Here is a 16,695-nt window from a genome sequence, read left to right as displayed (position 1 = left end):
GCATACACGTTCCTATCATTGAACCCAAGAAATGCAGAACAACGCAATTCTATGATATAAAATCGATCGGCACGGATAATATTTTACCACATCACGCCATGACGACATCCCCTTGAACCCCCACAGAATCCCCCATCACTACATCCTCAATCGCAGGCGCGAGACTGTCCATCTCCCGCAGGGTATATTCCACCAGATAACTCTCATCCACGAGCTCGTCCGTCCGCCGGTAGTGTCTCTCAGTATATACCTTGAGCGCGTTAAGCACCTCCTTGAGGCTCTTCTGACCACGCGCGCCCTTGACCGAGAGGTTCGAGAACTTGGACGCGGGGTAGCTGCGCACGAGGGTCCAGAGGATGCGCTGGGCTACCGCGGCCGTCCGCGCGTTGGTATTCCAGTCACGTAGCCTCAACAGGAGCGTGAAGATCTGTTCATCAGAAAGAGTCGCTAGGACCTGGTCGACAGCCTTCAGACCGCACAGGCTGCCGAGCTCGGGAGTAGAAGTTACAACGGACGTGAACAGGCTCAGCAGGCGTCCGGGATGGTTGAGCTGCAGAGCAAGCACGATGGCTTCGCGGTAGGAGCCGTGGTGAATGTGGTTCTCGAGTTCCTGCTCTTGCTCGATCAACTTCTGCGCAGCCTCGGTAGCCGCGGCCTGTGATTCGGATGTGGTGTCTTTCCAGAACGTAACGATCGCGTCGCCGTCACCAGACACGATGGTGTTGTCGGCCGAGTTCACAGCAAGCGCCCAGATTCTGTCCTCATGGTTGTCGAGCGTCGTTTCTGCCTCGCCAGAGTTGGCATCCCAAACCTTGACGAGGCCGTCACTACCCGCGCTGGCGAACTGCACCTGCTTCTTACCCTTGCCCTCAGGCTTGGGCATGTTGAGCCAGACGACTTTGAGGACGCTGTTGGAGTGGCCCTCGAACGTGCGGATGCATGTGTAGTCATTCAGACTCCAAATCTTGACTGTCTTGTCGGCGCTGCCAGTGAGGACAACACCCTTGCCGGCGACCTGGCCCTCGTCGCCTTGGATTGCAGGGCAGCCGGAGGGCGCGAACTTGACCGACCACACACCTCTGCGGTGACCGCGTAAGATACCTTGAACTTCGCCCTCCGCCACTGACCAAATCTTGACCATCTTGTCCTGAGAAGAGGAGGCGAAGAGCTGAATGGTAGGATGAACGTCCATTGCGTTGATGTCCTTGTCGTGCGCTTTTCTGGTAAAGACGGCGCGAGATCCTCCCTTGCGGCCCTGCGCCTCTCTCGGAATCTCCCATTTCTTGACGGTCTGGTCCTGGGAGCCGGTGAGAAGAAAAGGCGGGGGATGGCTCAAAGGATCCTTGAACTGTGCCGAGGATTCTTGGGGGGGCTGCTTCGGGAGAGCCACGGCACCGACCGATTCCGTATGACCGGTGAACGCAGCATAGCATGTAAAAGAGTTATTCGCAGGATCGACGCGCCAAAGGCGGGCGGTGTTGTCCTTTGCACCGGTAGCAACCCAGAAGCCGGACCAGTCAACGTCCAACGAAACGATAATGTCGTCGTGGCCCTTGAGCAAAGCCAAGTCCTGGCCAAAGTATGTTGACTCGGAGTCCTTGACGGACACAATCCGGATGTCCTCGGCATTGGTCGCCAGCGCGAGGAGCGAGCGGTCAGGCAGGAGGTAGTTTAGGTCAATAATCGAGTCGTGTGTACCGGATATCCGCCTGAAAGGCTCCAACATGGACCCTTGGACAGCGTCCTTCTCTGGCACCTTGTACAACGCCAAAGTGTGGTCCACCTGCACGCACAGAATGAAGGGGAGCTCGGGATGCGACACGGCACTGACGATGCTCTCGGCCTCGGCCTTTGCAGGCTGGTCTGCCGTCAGCTCGCGGCCGGTGTCGGTGTCCCAGATGCGAAGGCAACCCTTGGCGCCGGCCGAGTAGGTCAGACGGCCGCTGTCAACGAAGCCGACGGTCTCGACAAGCTCAAGGCAGGGCACGACCTTGCGAATCTTCCACGACTTTGCGTCCCACCAGATGATTGTCTTGTCTCTGCTTGCCGATACAATCGCGTGCTGCTCCGGGGAGTAATCGAGACCCTGAACATTCGAAACATGCGAGTCAAGATTCGCAATGACCGCACGCTTGTGAAGATCCCACACCCGCACTTTGCCGTCCTGGCTGCCCGACACGAGTCGCCAGTTGGTGGTAGCGGTGACCTCCTCTTCTGCCTGTTTCGACTTCTTGCCCTTCTTTCCGGCCTTCTCAGCCTCTCCCTCGCCCGATCGCGCCGCAACCTCGAAGAAGTGTAGGGCCGACACCAAAACGCTGGGTCCACGAAAAGTGTGCGTAACGTAACCACCAGCAATATCCCAGACCTTAATCGCTCCGTCCGTTCCACCGGTCGCAAGGAGGGTGCTCGTTCGGTCAACAGCGAGGACGACGACGGGGGTTCCGTGAGGCTTTAGCGAGCGTGTCAGCTTGGCCTCAATCGTTCCGTCTTCGGTCGTCTTCAAGGCGTATATCTTCATCGAGAGGGATCGCGAGCAGAGGATGAGATGGGAGCCGGAGGGCGTCACTGGGGATGTTAGATTGAATTGTAATTGCGCACAAGTTTAGACGTACGGCTCAGGGTCGAAATTTGTTCGCCATCCTATGGGTGTCAGTATGCATCGATCGAGAGGTCCCGGGGCGCATACTCCTTCAATCTTTGCCAGGTGCTTCCCGTTGGAGGGGTTCGTCAGAATGGCGTCCTCGCCGAGCGGCGTGGCCAAAATCTTGGCACCATTATCCAAAGCGACGGAGCCGCCGGTAAATATAGGTCGGATAACTCGTTCCGGCTCGAAAGTCGTCTTGAAAGGTTGCTTGCTCGCCATTTTGCAGATGATAAAAGCAACTCGATCAAATCACAAGGAGCGGCCCGCGGTTTGCATCCCGCCAAAGAAAATTTCTGGACTGTCTTATCGATAGCAGTATCTAATCAGACCCCACTCACATGCAGGAGCTCCAGCTCCGACTCCACTTTGAAGTACCTACTTACCTACCCACAGAGGTACCTTAATGATAATCGCGTTCGTTCGCTGGCAGTAGCCTTTGTTATAAATCGGTCTGCTCGTAGTAGCCTAACCTTCTTCTGAGGTGTCGATTTCTGCTTGGGCTCGTCACAAAACGAGGCCATTCACTGTATACATGCAGGCGGAACTCATCACCCCAAGATGACGAGACTCGGTCCCTTGACCGCGCAGGCTCTGGTATGCATGTTTCGCATGATGATTGAATTATGCTGACTGACACTACAGGGCCGCTCGCCTTACGACGATGTGGTGGATGGTGAAGGCGAAGACGACCCCCACGCACCCATTCAGCAATACGACAACCGCGGACGACCCGTCAATCCCGAAACGAAACGAATGAACCGCGATATGGTCCGCTCCCACAACGAGGTCATGCAGGTCATTGGCGTTGCTGAGCCAGATAACACCCCCTCCTCCGCCGAGGTCGACTCGGTCCGGCGGTACTTCAACTACGAAGATGCCGTTGGAACCCGACTTCTGCGGTTCGGGCGCGCACTGGAGATCGCTGGCGTTTGGGGCATCAACGGCATGCGATTGCGTATCCTCCTATACAAGCGCTACGCCGATATCTCCTTCTTTGAGCTTCTCCAACACGAAAGGAAGCAACGCTCATTATCAGGCGCTCTTCTGACCGGGCTGCCTACCTTCATTGGTGGTCACGTCTTCAAGATGGCCACCTACTGGTTCTACCCCTTCCCAAGGAAGAACCGCTACATCAATACGACCCTCTCGTACATCCGCGTGCACCTGCAGCTTTACGTCTTCCTCCAAAGATTAGACATCATCCCCTCCAGTAGTTGGTTTCCGCCGTTGAGCTTCTTCATTCCAGGTTCACCCTCGTCGCCCGTCGCAGCCCCGGCACCACCCGACGACTTCAGCGCACATTCGCTAGTGCAATATGCCGGCGCGTGGTGTGTGAATGCTATTCCGTTCGTGTCGTATGTCATCTGGGGTCAGATCTGGACAGAGGTTACCGGCCATCTGTGGCAAGAGTTTTATGGGCGACTGCCAAACACGGTGCACCACCGCAAACCTACGCCGCCACCGCCGCCACCACCGGCGCCGATCCCGGAGACTCCAGAGCCGGTGCCCGATGTTGACCGATCGCAGCCGGGCCCTCTCTCTGAGGTTGCGCATGAAGAGATCCCCGAGGACAGCCCCCCCGAAGCGGAACCCATTGAACCCCTTGTGCAAGCGGCTCGTCGGCCCAGTGCATTCTCAACCCGGGGAGATGATTACGGGAGCGACGACGAAGAGGATGGAGGCGTTAGTGCGACTTTGATCAGCTTCGACGTCGAAGCCACTGACTCGACCGACGCTCCCCCGGGACTATGGTCTGCCGAACTGCGTCCGAGCACAGGCCCTGAAGGCTCTGGTCACGGTGCTTCTGTGCAGTACATGGACACTATGTTGACCAGACTGCCGGCGTGTCTGGCTTCTGACATATTCACTGTTATCTCGGGGTATATCTTGGTTTCACCCTACGAAGCTGTCGCTCTACGTCTGGTCGCCCGGTCCTACCGTGAGCGAATGGGGCTCCCCACCTTTGACATCCACGACACCAATATCTTCAGCGGTATGACAATGAGAGGGGTCACCAATTTCCTCGGGCTGGAGTTTATGCACTTGGTGATTGCGGGTGAGCTATGGGCGCTTGTAACCGGCCTTGCCCAGTGGTTTCATCTGACAGAGGAAGAGTGGAAGCTATTTAACGAGATTGAGGAGACGGAGGCGGCGGAGGAACGGAGGCGGCAGGCGCAGGCCTAAACAACTGTGGACCGGAGGCGTTGGAGTTGAAACATGGTGAGGAAAGCGCTATGGGTTCGGCGTTGGGAGTTCATCAATACGAGATACCTCACAAGTCTACCCATTAAATAGGGTCACGGCATAGGCTAGCCTCTGGCAATCTGTTTAATTCATGACATTCATAACCACAGGGTATCAATAGTACACCTCGCGCATCACCCTCCCCGATCTTGAGAAGACCGTTCAAACAACCGGTCAGCGCCTTTCCTTTCCTTTTTCCTTCTTCTGCTTGTCTGCCTTTTGCTGATCGACGAAGCCGCGGACAATATCAAGCAAATCAGGGTTCTTCCGCGCCAGAAGCACCACGTCGTCTGTGGTCACTGTGGTCCTCCGTGCATGCCGGCTGAAGCTCTCCAAATCGCCGGCAACGGACTCTGTTCATTGTCAGCGCCAAGAGCCCTTGAAGCCCATGGGAAGACATCTTACCAATCTGGGCCCACACCATCTCGGTCAGCGCACCGATGAATTGAGGCGTGGCGTTGCAGTCCTGCTTGATTGACTCTTCATCGACGATTTTACCGACTGCAAACCAGAGTGCGGCTTTGAGACGCTAAATTTTGGTTTTGCTCTGTTAGAAAAGTTTGGTTTCAAAAATACACTTCTGGCCAATTACCTCGCGCTCATCTTCACTAGCTGTGTCTGCCATGATGTATTTTGAGGCAGTACTCTGTAGACGCCAAGGATATTGTGTGCAGTTTCCACTTTACGCGACAGACGCGTCGCAGAAGCTTTATTATTGCCGAGCTCGTTTAGAGGTATGGGAGGGTCGCAGGCCGCTCAGTTCGAGTTTGCCGGTGATGCTTGCATCAACACCAGGTACACCAGTTCGGAGAGGCGCACGACTCGTTACTTGGGGCCATGGAATACCGCTTGGAGGAACCCTGAGCTGTCGTCGATGGCTAAGTAACAATCACATGATGTCGCGATGAGTTCGTGTAGCTGCTGATTAAGCACTATTGTTCTCATACCTATCCTGGGAGGAGGTACCTAAAGTAAGATAGGTAGGTACCGGTGCGCTTGACCTTTATGGGCCCCAGCGAACGGGCTGAGTCAATAGGTACCGGTGCATCGCCATTGTAGCCTCAATCTACAAGCCCCTCACGATTGCTGATAGATTCTGTTGACAGTTACCGCCAAGCATGAATGCAGACCACATGCCAATTTGCACTATCCATGCTTCCCAGGTTCTTTGCTGCCCCTAAACTGTTCCGAGCATATAAATTGAAGGCGAGAGCAGCGTACCAGGTATTGTGACATCACTGATACACCCCTAAAAGCCCCTTAGGCGCCGTTTCCCCAATGCTGTGCGTGTTGCCAATTGGCCAAAGTTCGCCAAAGTTAGCGGGCTCCCCACGTGGGGCCTCTGAGCGCAATTTTGACGCCTTGCGACCGGCTGCCACCGTCGCGATATTTTTTGCGGCCACGGCTTGCCATCCTGCATCTTCGATTTCTTTTGTCATTCCCTCAGAAAGCCACCCCTCGGCCAAACCGACCACACATATCCGACCTTCAACGTCATTCGAACATCTCTGCAGAAATTACGATCTAAAAACAAACCCCTCTACCGCAACCACCGCGCCGCCGCACCGCCCAAAATGGCCGCCATACTTGACCTCCTCAACATTGCCTGGACACGCTTCAGCACCAATCTGCGCGGCACGCTCGACGGCATGAGCACCGAGAAGTGGATCCGTCTTGTCATCATCGTTGGCGCTTACTGTCTTTTGCGTCCTTATCTGATGAAGCTGGCCGGCAACTCGCAGATGAAGCAACACGATACCAGGCCCGAGGACGAGTGGCTCGGCCCGAAAGCAAAGGTCCAACCCAATACCCTGCGCGGGCAGGTCGAAATCCCCGAGGACAGCGATGATGAGGCCGCCGAGGTCACCGGCTCGACAACGGCCACCGAGTGGGGCAAGAAGGCGCGCAGGAGGCAGCGTGAAGTACTAAAGAAGTTGATTGACGTTGAGGAAAAGAGACTCGCGGAGCTGCAGGAGGACGATGAGGACAAAGACATCGAAGAGTTCCTGGTCAAGGAGTAAGATATGTTACTCTTGTTGGGGCGGTGCTTGTTGGCGTTTGGGCTCCAACGGTCGTTTAGCATCATTAATTTCAATACGGTGCTTTTTGACTATCCTTCATGACCAATAGAATAGTTGTCGTGGTGAGGCGACACAGTCACTCGAGGGCTGTGAAATCAATGCATCTTGCGAATGGAACGACAGCATCTTGTCCCGCCCGCGTTGGTCAGCTTTCGTCATTGGGCGTTGGATGGGAATCCCAGGTGCTGCCTGTCTACAGGAATCCCAAAGAGGGGCCAGCAGACCTTGCGCAAATCTTTGATTGACAATCACATAAATTCAACAAAGCCTCGCCGCTGCAAGCTTCCAAAATCCATCAAGGTTTTCTCCAAGGTGATCGCCAAATAAGCCTTTACTCCAGTCGCCTCTACGGAGCTTAGCAGAGCGAGCTGCAGTCTCGATGGACTGCAGAGAGTTCGAACACTACCTAGATAGCAGTGTGCAGTAACGGTGTCCCCATGGCTTGCATGAAGGGGGGCGGGGTTGCATCGCCAACTCAACACATAAAGTGCAGTAAACCAGAACCAAGCTCCCATCTCCGTGTAGACTTCGGAGTACAACATCCAGTTGGGGGTGAACACTGATCACCACCGAGGAGACAGGAAGGACGCTCAGACCACCCGCTGCCCAAGGAGGATATTATCCACTTAAAGTTCCAACCCCCTGCCGCCTCCACTGGACTGCACCTGCACTTCGAGAAATCAATTCGTTTGGCGACTTCCAAACGCGCCTCCAGAAGCAATGGTCATGTAATATTTCCTCTTACAAGGTGCATCCAGCTTCAACCACTTGCAGTATCCTCATCTCCGAACAGCTCATGGACGCTGCTCGAGCTTGATTGCCGCCGTTGATATCGCTGGCTCATTCGCAAACGGATGTGACGATTGTCGTGCCAGTGACACCACTGGCAACCCTCAGCCAAAAGTCCATTCGCTGCCGTTGAGCAAGCCGCCCACGATGGCGACCTCTACTCTTCCAGTGTCTATCGCCACTGCCTCGTCCGTTGATTCTGCAGCGAAGTCCTCCGAGTTGCCTCCTGTACCAAAGAAATACAAGGCATCCGACCTCCCTCTGCCGTCCGCGACCCGAGCGGCCATCGAGTCGCTGGCGCACAGTTTCAAGAAGAAGGGCGGGTACGATGCTATTCGAAAGGAGGTCTGGGACAAGTTTGCAGCCAGCGTAGGTTTACATCCCTATCCAGGGGGGGGGCTACAACTGACAAACGCAGGATTACGAGGCCCAAGTCACGAAAGCCATCCTAGAAGTCGCCGAACAAGAAGTCAACCGCAACCCGGCGCAGCTTCTGACCCTCGAGCGAGGCAAGGCGGCCGCTCTCATCGATGGCGCACTCGAGCGATCCGGGGTATACCAAAAGGCGGAGCAGGTCATCACACAGTTGATCGATAGGGCCGCGATTGAAGAGCGCATGCGCCAGCTGCGGCGTAACGACATTGGCGAGGAGGAGGCCGCCGCTGAGCAGCAACGAGGAGCAAAGACAGACGAAGACTATCAAGCGGAAACCATGGCGAAGCGAGCCGAGCGCGAGAGAGTCCGCGAAGAACTGCGGCAGAAGGAGCTTGCTATTGAGGAGGAAAAACGCAAGATCGCGAGGGAAGAGCGCAAGAAGGTTGAAAAGGAGCGTGAGAAGGCCGAGACCCAACGTAAAGCCGAACGGGATGCCAGGCGAGCCGCCAGAGAAAAGCTTCAGGCGGAACGGGATGCCGAACGAGAAGAGCGCCGCCGGCAACGAGACAAGGAGCGGAGTCGAGATAGAGATCGCGACCGGAGCCGCAGCCGGAGCCGCAGCCGCAGCCATCGGAGGGATCGGGATCGGGACCGCGATCGCGACCGTGATCGTGACCGCACCGAGCGGGATCGGGAGCGACGTGAAGAGCGAGACCGGAAGCGCAAGGAACGGCATGACGAGTCCGAGGAGGCCAAGCAGAAACTTTCGAAAGAGCAGCTCGAAAGACTTGAGCAGGAGGCTCTCGCAGACCTCCTCCGCGAGAGTAACCGTGTTACGGCGAAACAGCCTGAACTGGAGATTGATGAGGCGTTGGCACCACCGCCTAGAAAGCTGGCCCCAGCTTCTGCAATCATGCCCTTCAAGAAAGCCATATCTCGCGACTCGCCAAAGGTCCCGACATCGAAGAAGGCCGAGCTCAAGACGGAGGAACAAGACGCCAGCGTTGCCGTCACACCCAAGGCCGACGCACCGACCGAGAAGGCTAGGAGCCGCAGTAACTCACGGGCTATCGGGAAAGCAGATCGAGAAAATGACGACGACGACAGACGCCGCCGAGATGACGACGATCGCCACAGACGTGAGCGTCGGTCCAGGTCGCCCCGCCCGCGCGATCGATCCCGCGAAAGGCGTGACAGGTCGTGGTCAAAAAGACGCGAGCGGAGTCGATCCCGGACCCGGACGCGACCTGAGCGACGAGAGAGGTCCGCATCTCGTACTCGGTCCCGACGTGACCGGAGCAGATCCCGCACACGTCACGACCGACATGACAAAAGCCGCTCTAGATCTCGCGACCGCCGAGATCGTAGCCGGGATCGCGCACGCGTCGACAGGCGCGACAAAAGTCGCTCGAGGACTCGTGTGGATCGTCGTGATAGGAGTCGTGACAGGAGTCGGTCCCGCAACCGCACCGACAGGAGAGATCGCAGCCGCTCGCGCGTCAGAAGAGACAGGTCTCGCGTTGTAAGGAGAGACCGTAGCAGGTCTCCCAAGGCCGACCGCCGCGAGTCAATCCGTCGTGATCGCAGCCGCTCGCGCACGCGTCGTGAACGTTCTCCCGAAAGGACGAGAGATCGTGACCGCAAGAGTCGATCCAGATCGAGACCTGCCACACCGGCCGTGCGATCTTCCTCAAGGCTGGACAAAGACAAGGATGACAAGGAGGCGACCAAGATGGAGGAGGTTCGCAAGCGGGAAAAAGAGGCCAAGGCCTACCTTGCCGCGCAGCGTGAGGCCCGAGAGAAGGGTATGCCAGTCCCTGGAATCGACGACAAGAGAAGCGCGGGGGATCGATCTCCCGAAACCAAACGCAAACGCGACCTGGACGAAATTGACCGCTATGTGCCGCCCGGTAGAGACAGGGAGCGACCTCACGATCTGGCCCGAGATGACAACGAGCGCCGACGAAGTCGGTCTCGCAGCCGGAGTCGCGGCAAGGACCGGGACCGCGAGAGGGACCGAGACCGGGATAGAGATAGGAGAGACCGAGACCGCGACCGCGACAGGGACCGCCGGGACCGTGATAGAGACCGGGTTAGAGACCGGGATAGGGACCGGGATAGGGACCGGGATAGAGACAGAGACAGAGACCGCCGTAGCCGCAGGGATGGAAGTATCTCATCAAGAAGGGACAGACGTGATCGAAGCCGCAGCCGCAGAAGAAGCAGGAGTCGCTAGATGCATCTGGGTCGTATTGTTGACTTCCTGATTTTCTCACTTCAACATCTTGCGTGGTAGTGTTCAATATGGAATAGGGGCTGGGGAAAAGGATGTTTAACAGTTTATATTCAACGTGGCTTAAAGTGACACTAGGCAGCAAAATGTCTATTCTGATGATTCCGTGTGGCAACAGCATACCCCCAAATGAAGACATGATCAATGAGAGTGTTAGTGATGCTCGTTCTAGCAACTTCTGTGATCTTGCCAGCAGGCTATGCCAATCGACCCATAAAAAGGGCGGCCGGGATTGCTTTTCGAACCGGCTTCGAGGTCGGGACTAGGGCAGATGCAACTGTCAAAGAAGGCAGGCTATTACCCACCATGGCAGGCCAATTCGAGACCCGGTGCCGGCATGACCGAGCCCGTCTTGCATGAGGCACGGACTTCAGATGAAAGCATCTTGCACGAGACATAACCGCGCTCTAGCTATAAGGTTCGTCATGAGCATCCTCAGCTGGCACGAGACAGGATGTAGCGGGCTATCTACGGTATCCCACCGGAGGCTTGGTAATCCGGAGGGGACTGTGGTACACTTCGCCAGCATTACCTACTTTAAACGCTTATCTCCCTCGCCCAAAGGCGATACCGGCCTCGCAGTCTTACAAGGAATTCGCTGCCAAACACAGCGGCGAGAGTTTCAAATCCGAGTTCCATCCGCTTATCCTCCCATGTGCGACAATCCTTGGTACCTGTAAGCCATTGGGGGGGGGCAGTGGGAGATGGGGGTAAGTGGACTAAAGGACACATTTTTGGGCTCCTGGGCTTGCCGAGTTAGACAGGAGGCTTCTCCAAGTGGCATCCCGCGACCGAGAAAGGCCTATCATGGAACCAGGCGGAGGTTTACGCAGCTGGCCTTCTCAAGCCCGCAGCAAGCATGGATGCTGACTATCTCAGTACAGTCCCATCTGTGCTTCTCGAGGGAGGATGAGAGAACTTGAATTGGCCATTTGGAATATCTTCCAAAGTTTGTAATGGTTTAAATGGCCTCTGGTCTGTGAACCTATGTTGTGCAGCTACATGTGCCTCACGAAAATAGCCGTACGGATGAAAAAGAGAGAATACGTGTATGTTTATTCCCTTGGATGCCAACACGAAACGCCTTCCATCGTCCTTCAATCTCGATACACCGGCGTCTTGGGAGTGTAATCTCTAAAATTGCCATTGGACGGGTCACGATCAATCAGAAACTTGAACTTTTCGGGATTTTGCTTGACATAATCTGGTATGTCGTGATTCGTCTCAATGCGATCAAAGTTGGAGTCACCTCTGCCGAAGCTGCTTCGTGTTAGCGAGATTCTAACCATGCAAAAGTCGCATCAAACTCACATGTCCAAGCCACGGCGGGCGACGTCAACAACCCAGTCGGGGTCCTTGAACTCGGGTTTGTTTAACTCGGCGTGCGAGAACGAATTAATCTTCTGCGCCATCTCCTTGACCGTGCTGAAGCAGTAGCTGCAGTGCCAGCCGCCATGTGCAAAATGGTGGTCGTTGGCGTTACCGCGGAGATCATCAGGAAGAACAGTGTCTGCACCTCGATAGACCGTGGCCTGAGGATGTGCCCAGTCGTTGCGCGCGAGCCACTGGTATGAGTAGTAATAGATTTTGGAGTGGATGGTGACGCGCGGGGGGATGTTGCAATTCCTCAGCGCACGGAGGATCTCGGGCTTGGGGATCTCGTCGACGTCGGACACGATTAGAACGTCGTCTATGGCAGCGGCCTGGTCGCCGACGAGCGTGGGAATCACCTGCTCGTACATGGCGTTACGGCTCTTGGCCTCGCGATCCCAGGCCGAGCCGTCCTTGAGCGCCTCAAGGTCCATGGTCCGCAGGATCATCTTGTCGTGCCACGGCTTGAAGAGGTCCCAGTTCTCTCTTATGTACAGCGGCTTTTGATTATCGGTGAACGTCTTGTCGGACTCGATGATGACAAAGTAGTCGACATACGGAGCCATCTGGCCCATGCGGAGCTCGAGCATCTCGACCTCGGTGTTGATCAGGAGCAGGTCGAACACCTTACGCTTGCGGACCATATCGTGATTAGCCGGCTTGAGGCGGTAGTGATCGCAATACTTCGCGGCCTTCTGGGGGGGGAGGACTTCGCTTGCGGTACTGCCATCATTGGGTGTGTTGTTTGGGTGCGCGATCTTGCGGGCCTTGTCGGCGACTTCCTGGTGTAAGTCCAGACGCCAGACCATCCAGATGAAGACGACAGAGGCGAGCACCGCTAGGTACTTGATATGCTGACTGGAACTTGGTTTGTTCATGGCTGGTGTCGCTGACTGGATGAATAGGAATCGCGTATTTTCTAAGACTGAAAATAACGAGACAGACCAGAATTGTGCTTCAAAGGGGGAGAAGGAGAGAAGAGTATGCGCAGTTATTGTAAATCTTGTGCCTAGTGTAAGCTACGGTGGCTCAGAGTCCGCTCAGAGTTCAGGCTTGACTCTTTACCCAGCTTCGAACGATCCGAGTTAAATGGATCCCTGACTTATATTCATTTCGAATTTATTGGACGGTTACCTAAATATACGCCTGCCAAGGGTTTGTCGATAAGCTGAGGCAGTCGTGCTGTTGTACGGCTGCTTCAAACACAAGACCGTGGTACACTGTAATTATATGGCACAGAGCCTTTCCCTCCTTACTAGGATAGTTGTACAGGGTCCAGGAGAATTAGTATTGGTGGCCCGATCTTAGACAACCTTCAATAACCCCAGACATTCTGTCAAGACAACGTAACATGCCCTGGCCTTGAGCCAGTTCGCTTTTCAAGTGTGGTCGGTTTTTGAGACTGCTGGACTAGATGTCAGTCGCACGCAGTCGCACTAGTATACCAACGACATGTGTTCGTCTGGCTTAATAGTTGCTGAACAGAGAGTGCCAGCTCTCGTGAGAGGCGGAAAGGGAGGATCCTGGGTCAGCCATGAGCAAGGAAGACTGAACCTTCCGCAGCCCTTGCTTGAGCCTCTGAGCCTCGGACAGGATGGATGATGTCTGCTAGTCGGCTGGGTGAGCCTACCAACCCATCGAGTTGCAGGGGCACTTGCTCGAGTTTGACAAGTTGTGATAGGACGAAGTGGGTTCAATTGGTTGCCAGCTGTGGTTTTGAATCAGGAATGCTGTCGATCCCAATCCGAACATTGTACGGGTTAATATGTCGAACCTCTGCCCAGGCTCAGGCCGACGATCAACACAATCAGACAACATGGAGAGTTCCTAGGCAAAGCGTGAGTCGGCATCTCAGCTGTTGATTGAAAGCTGGCTCTGCGACAAGGAAGCCATTGCGACGACATCCCACCGGCTGCGAGGATGATGGGATGGCGAAAGGTGGCGGATTATGGCATTTGCGGCCAGCGAGCTCTGACATCTGCTTCGACTAGCTTGCCGGACGGGATGATAATTATATTACACTTGACCTCTCCGGGCCTTCATCTAACGAGCTGAATCATCGACGAAGACTACTACAACACGGCCACATCCGCAGGGCTCTTTCTTCCCCCCTGTCGTTCTGAAGCTTAATTTACCTACCTACCAAAGGTAGGTCGGCAGGTATTGGATACGCTTAACCTTTGAAGGGCCCAACCAACGGGTTACCTCATCGGCTAAGTCATCATATCCCCCACCAAATTTAACTAGCAGTTACTGCCTGCTGTGATTGTACCTATGCTATTGGATGCGCTAGGTACCCTGTCTAAGAAACCTCTTGTTCCCTCCTCGGCGCTGCCGCCTGAGTGCGTCAACTTCTTCTTTTCGAGAGTTGTCTCTCTCCAACGCTAATATCCACCGTCCGATGTGGGAAAATGTCTTTGTCCTGTCTTGGTTCTTTGTCTCGCCTCTCGGCACTGAAGCTCAAACTCTCGCTTCCCTTTTCCCCTGGTCACCTTGTCAAACACTTAAATTGAGACAGTTAACCTTTTTCACCGACTCTTCATCCGAACACCTACCTACCTACCCTTGGGGTTTGGTCCCTTTCGATGTTAAGTCGTACATTTCCACCCCGTCGCACATTGTCGTCGTAATTAGCGGCGTCTTCCAAGACACGTAGCCGTAAGGGTCACTGCTAGGCAGATGGATGGGCACGCCCCCTCCCCCGGACAATCGGGTCCAGGTTTTAATTTTTGGTTTTTTTAGTCGTATCAATTGCAGGGATCAACAACAATCGCCATTACACGAGCTCACCAGTTCAACAATAGGCAAGTCCAGGGGTAGTCCGTTTTCGTGTCTTGAGACGGAAATCTACCTTGCCTCTTCTCTCCCCACGTGCCTGGCGCCGCCCGACGTTAGCGCCCCCAAAGTGCCCCTCAGTCAGCCTTTTCTGGTCTAGCCCAAACCAATGAGGTGCTTGCGGCACAACTTACCCAGCTGCCTAGCTCGGTACCTACTGAATGTACCTACTTAGGTAGGTACTTACATCGCAACACGAGGAAACCCGCCGGGGGAAAGGGGGGTTGGCTCATTCTGTACCGCCGCCAGGCTCCAGTTAACAAACGGCGCAGCATTCGCTCCAACAACCACTCCTGGCGCACCTTTTCGTCTTCACTTTTTCCTCTCCTTCCTTTTCAACCCACCCTTACTCCCACTCTCACTCACTCTCGCTCCCGCTCTCACCCTCGACGCGGCAGCAGTGAGTCTCCCTCCTGCTCATTTACACTACGTCCCTCATTCATACTTGTCTTCCGTCACCTGTCCATCGCGACCCCGTTCTTGCATTCTCCATGCCGCTCATTTGACGCAAGCAGCTCGCCCCCATAGTTTCCCGCCTGCCCGCCGATTCGCCCGGCCCACACCCCGTCTCCAGTCCGTCCATCGCCGCCTCCTTCGCCGTGACCTCCGACAACGTCAATCATAGTCGTTTGACATATCAGTAAACTTGCACATATCTCTACTTCGTCGCGATTTCGCGCGATCGGCCATGAGTACGCTGCCGACGACCGAGAAGCCAGCCGGCTCCAGGGCTCTTCACCCTGCCCTTTTTATTGCGTGCGTGTCATCTCGTTCTCGTCATCGTCGTCGGCCTCGGCGCTTCAGCTAAACATCCCCAGGAGTTGGATCTTCTTCTCAAACCTCACAATTCTGTTCAACAAATGGCTGCTTGATACAGCAGGCTTCAGTAAGATAAACGTCACTCTCAACGTTAACTAAACTAACCCATCGCAGAATACCGTATGTCGCACTACTAGTTACTCCACGTCTATTACTAACTTCTTCATTAGCTGTCATCTTGACATGCTGGCATCTTGTCTTCTCGACTTTTGCAACCCAGCTACTGGCGCGGTGCACATCTCTCCTTGATGGCCGGCACAAGGTTAAAATGACGGGGCGCGTCTACCTGCGCGCTGTCGTGCCCATCGGCCTGCTGTATTCGGGCTCCCTCGTCTGCTCTAACCTCGTCTACCTGTACCTCTCCGTGTCTTTTATCCAGATGCTCAAGGCCGGTGCGCCTGTCGCTGTGCTCTTCGCCAGCTGGATCTGGGGCGTTGCAGAACCCTCCATGGCGACGTTCTACAACATCCTGCTCATCGTGGCCGGTGTCGGCCTAGCTTCCTTTGGCGAGATCGAGTTCTCCTGGATCGGCTTCATCTTCCAGATGGGCGGCATCATCTTTGAGGCCATCCGCCTTGTCATGATCCAGGTCTTGCTCAAGGGCGACGAGAACGCGCAGAGGATGGACCCCCTCGTGAGCTTGTATTACTACGCCCCCGTCTGCGCTGTTATGAATATCTTCGTCGCTTGGGCCAGCGAGTTCAGCTCCTTCAAGTTGGAGGACTTTCAGAAGACGGGCGTCACCATGCTGCTACTCAACGCGGGTGTGGCGTTCATGCTCAACGTGTCGAGCGTCTTTCTCGTAAGTCTCCCGTCATCCGACGTCGCAGCACCACTAACAATCCCAGATTGGCAAGACGTCCGGCCTTGTCATGACCCTCACCGGCATCCTAAAGAACATTCTTCTGATCGGCGCGTCTGTCATCATCTGGAACACCAACATCAGCTTCATCCAGTTCATTGGCTACGGCATTGCTCTCTTTGGCCTCGTCGTCTACTCGACCGGCTGGGAGCAACTGAAGGGCTCGGCTGCTGGCGCCGTCGTTTGGGCCCGTACCGCTTGGAACTCGCACAGCTTTGATGAGGGTCGCCTCTCGCCACTCGTCCGCCGCGCCATCTTTTTTGGCCTGCTCACTCTTATCACCGTGATGCTTGTGCTCGGTTTTGCCTACAAGGGCTCATCGGCACCGGCGGACTGGTTGGCCAAGGTGGGCACGACTAGCACTTAAGAGGACATTACCATG

At 55.3% G+C, this 16,695-nt stretch overlaps 7 protein-coding genes across 7 annotated transcripts; 4 read left to right on the top strand and 3 right to left on the bottom strand.

Annotated features, from left to right (window-relative positions):
- Positions 1 to 91: 91 nt before the first annotated feature.
- On the bottom strand, positions 92 to 2,863 carry CH63R_04085 (WD repeat domain-containing protein; the record flags this gene model as incomplete). Its single annotated transcript, XM_018299060.1, has 3 exons — positions 92 to 2,565; positions 2,613 to 2,640; positions 2,687 to 2,863. 3 exons carry the CDS (start codon positions 2,861 to 2,863, stop codon positions 92 to 94), a joined length of 2,679 nt encoding a protein of 892 aa, XP_018160306.1.
- A 339-nt stretch (positions 2,864 to 3,202) lies between these two features.
- Positions 3,203 to 4,828, top strand: CH63R_04084 (uncharacterized protein; the record flags this gene model as incomplete). Its single annotated transcript, XM_018299059.1, has 2 exons — positions 3,203 to 3,238; positions 3,287 to 4,828. The coding sequence occupies 2 exons, from the start codon at positions 3,203 to 3,205 to the stop codon at positions 4,826 to 4,828; spliced, it is 1,578 nt and encodes a 525-aa protein (XP_018160305.1).
- A 234-nt stretch (positions 4,829 to 5,062) lies between these two features.
- Positions 5,063 to 5,513, bottom strand: CH63R_04083 (Apoptosis-inducing taf9-like domain 1 family; the record flags this gene model as incomplete). The annotated part of the gene is made up of 3 exons (XM_018299058.1): positions 5,063 to 5,241; positions 5,294 to 5,417; positions 5,481 to 5,513. 3 exons carry the CDS (start codon positions 5,511 to 5,513, stop codon positions 5,063 to 5,065), a joined length of 336 nt encoding a protein of 111 aa, XP_018160304.1.
- Positions 5,514 to 6,462: 949 nt separating this feature from the next.
- CH63R_04082 (Trafficking PGA2) lies at positions 6,463 to 6,909 on the top strand (the record flags this gene model as incomplete). The annotated part of the gene is made up of 1 exon (XM_018299057.1): positions 6,463 to 6,909. One exon carries the CDS (start codon positions 6,463 to 6,465, stop codon positions 6,907 to 6,909), a length of 447 nt encoding a protein of 148 aa, XP_018160303.1.
- A 996-nt stretch (positions 6,910 to 7,905) lies between these two features.
- CH63R_04081 (Arginine rich protein) lies at positions 7,906 to 10,369 on the top strand (the record flags this gene model as incomplete). The annotated part of the gene is made up of 2 exons (XM_018299056.1): positions 7,906 to 8,127; positions 8,177 to 10,369. The coding sequence occupies 2 exons, from the start codon at positions 7,906 to 7,908 to the stop codon at positions 10,367 to 10,369; spliced, it is 2,415 nt and encodes an 804-aa protein (XP_018160302.1).
- Positions 10,370 to 11,523: 1,154 nt separating this feature from the next.
- On the bottom strand, positions 11,524 to 12,675 carry CH63R_04080 (Glycosyltransferase family 17; the record flags this gene model as incomplete). The annotated part of the gene is made up of 2 exons (XM_018299055.1): positions 11,524 to 11,686; positions 11,738 to 12,675. 2 exons carry the CDS (start codon positions 12,673 to 12,675, stop codon positions 11,524 to 11,526), a joined length of 1,101 nt encoding a protein of 366 aa, XP_018160301.1.
- Positions 12,676 to 15,320: 2,645 nt separating this feature from the next.
- CH63R_04079 (triose-phosphate transporter) lies at positions 15,321 to 16,680 on the top strand (the record flags this gene model as incomplete). The annotated part of the gene is made up of 4 exons (XM_018299054.1): positions 15,321 to 15,388; positions 15,451 to 15,518; positions 15,589 to 16,253; positions 16,300 to 16,680. 4 exons carry the CDS (start codon positions 15,321 to 15,323, stop codon positions 16,678 to 16,680), a joined length of 1,182 nt encoding a protein of 393 aa, XP_018160300.1.
- Between the last annotated feature and the right edge of the window lie 15 nt (positions 16,681 to 16,695).

Source organism: Colletotrichum higginsianum, chromosome 3, assembly GCF_001672515.1.
Source record: "Colletotrichum higginsianum IMI 349063 chromosome 3, whole genome shotgun sequence".
Classification (NCBI taxonomy): Eukaryota; Fungi; Ascomycota; class Sordariomycetes; order Glomerellales; family Glomerellaceae; genus Colletotrichum; species Colletotrichum higginsianum.
Note: the sequence above shows the minus strand (reverse complement) of the source record. Positions and strands in the feature narration are given on the sequence as shown.